The sequence below is a fragment of the Silene latifolia genome, chromosome 2 (genome assembly GCF_048544455.1).
Source record: "Silene latifolia isolate original U9 population chromosome 2, ASM4854445v1, whole genome shotgun sequence".
Classification (NCBI taxonomy): Eukaryota; Viridiplantae; Streptophyta; class Magnoliopsida; order Caryophyllales; family Caryophyllaceae; genus Silene; species Silene latifolia.
The window spans coordinates 197,671,665-197,680,079 of NC_133527.1; the positions used below are offsets into that span (position 1 = coordinate 197,671,665).

An 8,415-nucleotide genomic window follows, 5' to 3' on the forward strand; every position below is an offset into this window, starting at 1 on the left:
TTGAACGCAATTTAATTCAACATGAATACATAAATCTACGTTCATTTTTGAGAATTTCCTCATCTAAACTATTGGGAGCAAAAAAAATGTCGCGCATAAGACTCGAACGCGCACCACTCAGATATGAAAGAAAAATAGAAATAAGGCCATTATTTACACTTTAGGGCCCGAATCCATGAACCCAAAAAAACACCTTATTGGTCGGCCGTGATGGTATTATGGTAATGTTATTACTAATACAAGTTTGGGAAAGATGAATCGCTCCCAAAAAGAAATCTATTAATTATTCCCAAATTGATTGGACTGTAGGTGTGATGATTTACTTCACGGGCGAGGTCTCTGGTTCAAGTCCAGGATGACATAATAATTGTGATTTCTACTATTTTTATTATGTTTACTTAGTAATTCTCTTGTACAACGGTTTTTTCATAATTTTTGGCTAAAGAGTTGTCACTTTTTTTAAAAAATGGACCTTATAAAAAGTGGTCACTACTCACTACTTATCCAAAAAAATGGTTATGTTTTTCTTGTCGAACGTACGACGGATAGAATTTGTGATGTTTACTAAGAGCTAGGAAGAACCAAAGTTGGCTGGTGTGAGTGGTAAAGGCTCTCATCTCTTAAACAAGCGGTCTGGGGTTCGATTCCTGACTCTTGCGAATAAAAAAGCCAAACTTGGGAGGGGTCAACCCATTAAATTGCCTTAAGTATCCCGAACGAGATTGCCCCAGCTATCGGTAGGGGATACTCCTCGTCAACACCTAAAAAAAAAAAAAAAAAACTAAGAGCTAGGAAGAGGAAGCGGTTGATTAGCCCATCAAGGGGGAACTAGGCCCAGAGCACAATATGTTGCTCTCCGTCATTGGGCTTAGCCACTTTAAAATGAATGATTGAGCCTATACTATTGGACCTAAGAAGAAAAGGTTATGTATTATTTAGAGACTCTTTGGACAACATCGTCAGGATGGCCGAGTGGTCTAAGGCGCCAGACTCAAGTTCTGGTCTTCGTGAGAGGGCGTGGGTTCAAATCCCACTTCTGACATTTTTTTATTTTTTGATTGGCTCGAGCTTGGTTTATTTTCTGGGCCTAAAGCCATACAAGATCAATAATAAAATCTTCTGGTTTATTTTCACATGATAACAAAACGGCCTTGTTCATAATTTGAAAACAATAATTCAAGATGTCGAGTACCAATATCACCGTGGCGGAGCCAGGATTCTAGACTAGCAGGGGCGAAAAATTTCAGCTGGGGCGAAGTGGTTATACTACAAAACGTCAGAAAAAATCGAAAATTTTACTTCATATATTATCTACATAGTATATATGCCGGGTGGGATGAAACGTTCCTTAACTTAATTTAAACATGCAAAAGTATGATTATCAGATTATGTGCCTTAAGTTAATATAAGGATGCAAAAGTATGATTACGGGTCCAAACAATGACGGAGTTAGGAAAGGGCTAGTAGGGACGCTCGCCCCTGCTGAACAATAAACATTTTGATGTTAAAACAATTAAATTTTTTTCAGATTTATCTTATACTATTATACGTTCGCCTTTACTAAGCTAAAATCTCGATTCCACAGCTGGGTCCAAAGATTTGCACAACCCTTCAATATAATACCTAAAAAGTTCAGACATAATCTTAGACCCATTGCCATCGCTACTCCTGAACAAATCTCCAATTGTTATTTAGCTAAATTACAAACATAACATTTAAAAACTAAAGGCCAACTCAAAATTGCCGTTGTCTAAAATGGAATTGACTTGAATGGTCCACATAGAAATGACAAAATTAAATCAAATCATACTTTCTATATTTATCTTAATACGTAGATCCTTTGTATTTTACATGATTAACTTGATTAATAAACATTAACATTCTTATCTTAATCATTGGTCAGATAGTGTCCTAAGATCTAATCAAAACATGCGTTTAAGAAATCAATTACTTAAGCATGTTAGACAAAGATATCACATTTTCTACTGCCAAGATAAATCTTGTCTCCCATGCTTTCTTATTCTCTTCTGTACCTTATTTATCGTCTCGAATTCTCGTTTAAGACGGTGATATACGTCTTAAATTTCAAACGAGTTTAAATATCGAAAATATGTCATAAGACAGACAAAGGATGCTGAAAAAGTGAAAGTTTAATTGACCTGTTTTTATTTTAAGACGGATACTACAGTCTTAGAAGAAACGTACTTATTTATCGTATTTGGCCAGAATCTCGTAGAACATAATTTACACCAGCTAAGCATAATCTTTGATCGGATCTCATTAATTCCAAACATATAATTCCAATAATCACATCTTGTAATGACGTTTAGTGTTATTAAACCGACAGCAATGCAATGAGACAGATTTGCAATTTAGCTTGATGATCTTGGTCTAGAACTCTAGATACGTGTCGCGTGTCGGGTTCCACGATAAGTTTATTACTCACAGACAACTGAGACAAGTGATCCAATTAGCGGATTTGAGACATGTTAGCGAGTCGAGCCTTAGTAAATTTATGAAAATACGTTGTTCTTAGCAGCTTATTTTGCCGCCGGGATTAATATATCTGATAGCTTACTAGCTAAGTCAAGCATTGAACCCGGTTTGGTCGAATTTCCGTGGCGGAGTCAGGATTTGAGTTTAGGGGGTTGAAAAATTTTAGAGTGTGGATGATAATAATATAAAGCACACTCGAAAAAAATTCGAAAAATTTAATTAAAAACTTCAAAAAACTTATTCTTATTTTACGGGTCAGGTTCAATATTTTTGATACCTAAGCCAAGGTTCGAACCCCGTTTGATGGTCCGGTAGATGTATGAACATAAATCTAAACCAAATGGAAAATGAGGTGCGAAGAGATTATAAGATTTTTTTATATTAAGTTTCAGAACTACTATACCCACATATAAATTTTGTCATATAAATATAAAAGTTATGTGAACATGGTTTATTTCTAATAATGCACACACATTTTTCTTTGGCAAGTATTTTGGAAAAATAAACACAACTGTCTTATGGTCCCATATGTGTTTTCATTTACCTACCAAATACTATTTGAATAAGTTGTTGCCACAAATTTGAAAGAATTATGTCTACTGTCCTAATGTCGTCTACGAACAAACCGTTTACGGTAGAAAATATGAGAATAATTTGAGTATTTTTTTTCATTATCCCAAATATTTTCCTTACCTTATTAGAATAGTCTACAATAACAAATGCACATTTAATTTTCATCTAAACTAATTTATACAATAGGGAGTGTAATTGTTCCTCCAAAATTCAAAATATATAACTATTTAAGCCAAAAAAACTCTCCGTAACAACTATTCTTACTTGTGACGGTCAGAAGCCTCCGACGTCTCCTAACCTTTTTTCCTTTTCAACATTATTTAAAACGGTTGGGAAACTTCACAAAGCTGGCGACCTTCACAAGTAAGAATTTGTGCCTTAACAAAGGAGCCATGTGCATTCTTCTTAATTCTTCTTCAATTCTTGATCATTACTACTTTTGTTCATAGATAACAACTTATTGATCATTCTCTTAGGACGACTCGGAATCGAACAGAAATTCTTAAGCTTTGATCCTTTAAGAGCACAATGTTCTTCCAAATCATCTTCTGCCAATTTCATCTTAAGAGTTGACAGCTTGCTGTTTGGTGATTTAAGACCTGAAACACTCCATTGATCGTCGATTCCTGATTTAGTGCTTAATGCCACTCCTGCCCTTGACGACTCATCGTCCTGTGCAGCTAACAATGCCTGGATGTTGGGGGGTAGATCGGTAACTTTACCACCCGCCATGGCTGTTCGAGCTTGCTCATAGAAAAGGACTTGGACAACAACTCTTAGTGGAAGTAACTCATTTTGCGCAGCGTGCATACATGCTTCAACTGATAGCCTTTTGCAGTCTAGTACTCGACAAAGACGTTTCCTTTCGCTCTTAGTGAGCTCCGGGTGTGCCTGAACATGAATCATCATTTAAAACCGTCTTAAATGTTATGCCTAACTTAATGTCATTTCAAGATTTGAAACCAAACTAGTGAAGGTCAAAGGATTTGGTAACCTACCCAAATGACATGGGACATTTACTATTTCACATAGTAAACTAGCTAATTCAGGAGAAAGTGACCTTATACAAGAATTTGCGAATATGAAATTAACTCGGGATTTGGTAACCTACCCAATTGTACAAGAATTTGCGAATATGAAATTAACTCGGGATTTGGTAGCCTACCCAAATTATTTTGGACCTTTACTATTTTACATAGTAAACTAGCTAATTCAGGGGAAATTGACCTTATACAAGAATTTGCGAATATGAAATTAATTAACTCGGGATTTGGTAACCTACCCAAATTATTTGGGATATTTACTATTTTACATAGTAAACTAGCTAATTCAGGGGAAACTGACCTTAAACAAGAATTCGCGAATATGAAATTAACTCGGGATTTGGTAACCTACCCAAATTATTTGGGACATTCACTATTTTACATAGTAAACTAGTTAATTCAGGGGAAATTGACCTTAAACAAGAATTCGCGAATATGAAATTATAACTCGAAAAGGCATTGAAGAATAGAATATACCTTAAGATAAGTATCAATGGCTTTGTAAAGATCGTCATGATCAATACGAGCAAAACTCGGTATGGCTTCAGCAATAGCAATCATTTTAGACAAAGACAGAGTTTTGTCATGAGCAATTTCTTGAAGATATCCATCAACAAGCTTGGCAACCTTCAATTTTGAACAATGAGACGCGGAAGAAGACCGTCTACTCTCTTGTAACTCAAGATTAATATTTTCAGCTGATCTAGACCTCGTCCTCCTATCGTACCTTCCCTTATTTCTAGGGGGACTTGTCGGCGGACTTGGCCCTTGTGACAAAAATTGCTCTAAAATAGCCATGAATAAATCAACATCATACCGCCTTTCACTTAATGAAGACGGTATTAACAAATCTTTTAGATTCGCTTCTTCTAATTGAAGCCCAACCCGTCTTGCCAATTCCATCTTAGATGATGCAGATGCATTCAGCAAATTCGCCGCTCTTAGTAACTTCAGCAGAAAACTGCAGGAAACAGCGCCTTTTTCTGCAGGAAGTAAGCTAACTATTGATTCAAGTAATAATCGATATTTCCCCAATTTCTCCCCATTTTTATCCGAATCAATATCAGGAATCACTTGCTTCGTCGTAAGCCATTTAGAAGCGTAAATCTGTAACGCTTCACCAATTAAGCTTAATTTTACTCGTCCACCCGATTTAATTCCAATCATTGTTCTCCAATACAGATCAATACTTAACTCTGCCACATCTTCTGCCCACCACCCTTTACTCGACTTATGCCTCGCACTTTCTCCACCATCACCACCGCCACCACCGCCGTCTCTCCTAGAATGACTATGAGCAAGACTGATTTTTTCAGGGTGGCGTAACACGTGTGTAGCGATCGCATCAATACATCTACCAGTAATCCCAAGGTCTTCAGACCAACCAGGAAAAGCCTTTGTACTTTGTAAAGTTAAAATTGAGTCTTTCCAACCATGAAGTATACAAGAGTTTAAAAATACTTCAAGTTTGTAAATTAAGTTACCCTTTTCCGCTTCCTCGGTCATCTGTAAATATTCTGCGGCACAGCGTGCCGCTACTATGTTGTAGGCACTTAAGGTTATTGTTATGCCATAACAGAACTTTGCACAGAGCTCAAATGCCTCTGACCCGCCCGGAAAATCTGGTAATTGGATTATTTGGTGTGGTGATGAATCTGGTGATTCTGCACATAGTCTTTGTAGCCTTAAACATTTTGACAGTAACGGAAACTGTAAAAAAAAAAAAAAAAAAAAAAAAAAAAATTAAAACTTGCAGTAATCAAATTTTGCAGGAATTATTACACATAAAAGAACTGAAAATCCACGTCTCAGTCATTTTTTTACCTTTTTTTATCGTATGAGGATGTTTTAATCAATGATAAACAAATGACTGGAACCGAGGGAGTATATTAACATACAGTATTATATATATTTTACCTTGTGCAGGGAGTATCTATTGCCCTTTACTTGAATTATGAGATCACTGGAGACTTCTGAGGAGACTGACCTGTTTCATGTTACACATTAATCAGTCACAGCCAAATACATCATATTTTTTTTGTATACTGCAACTCGATCTAAAAGTAAACGTAAAGAATTCATTAGAACAAAATGAAAGATTTCTATAATACAATTTTGACCTTTTACTTAAAACCGTATTTCGAACACATAGAGGTTGTTTCTGAATAACTCGTAAAAAGAAAAGGGATTGGAAATAGAGAGTACTAACCTTACAGCTTCAGTAGTGTAGAAAGTATCAGGCTTAGATCCAAGTTTCATGAACTTCATTGCTTGATAATAAATGTAAATTTAAGAAATTTTTGAGTAATTTAGTTTATTAAAGTTTTGTAAAATTGCATGGGCTACAGTTGAACAATTTGATAACAAATGAAAAATTCATTTTTGTAAAATGTGAATAAATATATGAATAACACCACCAACACCAACACCAACACAAAAGGACATAGCACAAAGAGAGCACTTGCTTTTTTTTGCTTCTTTTATGCAAAAAAAAACATACACAAAAATACTTTTATTTATGTAACTCCACTAAAATTAGTGTAACATTTGTGCATTCATTTCCTGCCAATTTTGAAAAAGAAAACAAAATTTTGGTTAGTTTGTATAAAAAAACAACAAAAATGGAGAAATCCCAATAAAATTTCCACCTCATAAAACTATATAAAAAAAAGTTGAGAACTTTTACCTAATTGCAAGATGCTTTAATGGAAATTTATGATAGAATATATCTTTATTGGGATGAATGAATGATGATAAAAGAATCCAAGAAAAAAGGAGGGATTTTTTTTGAGTGGTGGGTTTTTGTTATTATATTGGTGTGTGTGCATGTATACTATATATATATATAAAAAAATATAATAAGATTTTATAGGAGACAAAACATCATTTAAGACACCATTTCCGTCTTAACCTTAAAATGAATGAAAAAAGCAAAACATTTGTACTTATAACCTTCACAAATTCTCATTTGTGACGGCACATATCCGTCACTCTTGAGTGACGGATACCATTTTACCTCACAAAGTACCCACTTTTTCTCTCTCTGCAATACTATTCATGTGGTCCCCTTTCTCCACTAACCCATTTTGTTACCATTTTATCTCACAAAATATCCGCCACAAATGGTAACCCGTCACAAGGGAGACCAATTGTATAACCTTTTGGTATGATATTTAAGCATTTTAAACTTACGGATATATTCGTTCTAAGCAAGACTAACTTTTTATAAGAAGACTTTTAGGGGAGGCCAAAAATTAAATGCTATAGAAAAAGGTCAAAATGACAATTACCTATAAGATCAAACATCTATAAAAAAAAATAATGTGAATTTAAGTCAAATTTCCACACTTGGTTTATTGATTTGGACTTGCACTTGTTATTTAACCTTAGCAATAGTTGTTCAAAACCACCCAAATCTCATCAAAAGTGTAACCCACCAAACCCATCCCCACACCCACCTAAGCCAATCAATCATAGTAGTGGTAAATTCACAATTACACAAGTAGCTAGAAGGCATGATTAACTTTGAAATTATATTACTTTGACTCGGTTTTAAGTGTCGGACAGTCCTGGCACGATATATTATTGCATGCAACGTTTTCCTATACGTGGTTTAAAATTTATTGTCAACGTGTATTATCGTATCAGACATTTCAAGTGCTAGACACGCGATAAATAAGCAAAATAAATGTGTTGGAGTAAGATTTTTTTTTTTTTTTTTTTTTTTTTTTTTTGATTAGGAAAGAAAACTAGGTTGATCTCAGGATAGAATGACCAACCTATCTCATCCTTTCGAATGAGGGAGGTAAGTTGAAGCCACCGCTATCAAACCACTCGAAAGAGTTGACATGAATGTCCAATAGAAAGCCATGAAGTCAAGAACTCCTTGTTGGGCACGAAAGAATGTTTAATTATCACTTCATCGAAAAAATGAAGGTCTAATTTCACATCCTTGATAATACTAGAAATTTCTCAAGGAATTTGCCAAGTACCTCGAACTGAGTTAATAACACATAAATTATCACCTTCCACAAATAAATAACACATGTGTTGGAGTAAGATGGTTTGAATAAAACTGACAAGAATTAAAGAACTGATTTAACTTATAAGATATCTCTATTTTGTGACCCGTATATTTAAGAGTGTCAAGAAAAGTCTAGGAAATTTTGCGGTTGAATTTACATCTAACAAATAGTAATGGAAAATAAAAAGAAAAGGGTATAATTGAAAATAAATTTGTTCATTTAATAAATTTAGTGATAGCAAATTGAAAAATAATTAATATTTAATTTACTGTTTGTGA

General features: G+C 34.6%; 1 protein-coding gene and 1 non-coding gene across 2 annotated transcripts; one reads left to right on the top strand and one right to left on the bottom strand.

Annotated features, from left to right (window-relative positions):
* Positions 1-958: 958 nt before the first annotated feature.
* On the top strand, positions 959-1,042 carry TRNAL-CAA (transfer RNA leucine (anticodon CAA)). The gene has a single exon. It is a non-coding gene; the product is annotated as a tRNA-Leu (tRNA).
* Positions 1,043-3,126: 2,084 nt separating this feature from the next.
* Positions 3,127-6,973, bottom strand: LOC141644323 (BTB/POZ domain-containing protein At1g67900). The gene is made up of 5 exons (XM_074453816.1): positions 6,799-6,973; positions 6,322-6,674; positions 6,030-6,099; positions 4,590-5,822; positions 3,127-3,960 (listed from the first exon to the last, which is right to left on the bottom strand). The coding sequence occupies exons 2-5, from the start codon at positions 6,378-6,380 to the stop codon at positions 3,475-3,477; spliced, it is 1,848 nt and encodes a 615-aa protein (XP_074309917.1). The 5' UTR covers positions 6,381-6,674; positions 6,799-6,973; the 3' UTR covers positions 3,127-3,474.
* Positions 6,974-8,415: the final 1,442 nt, after the last annotated feature.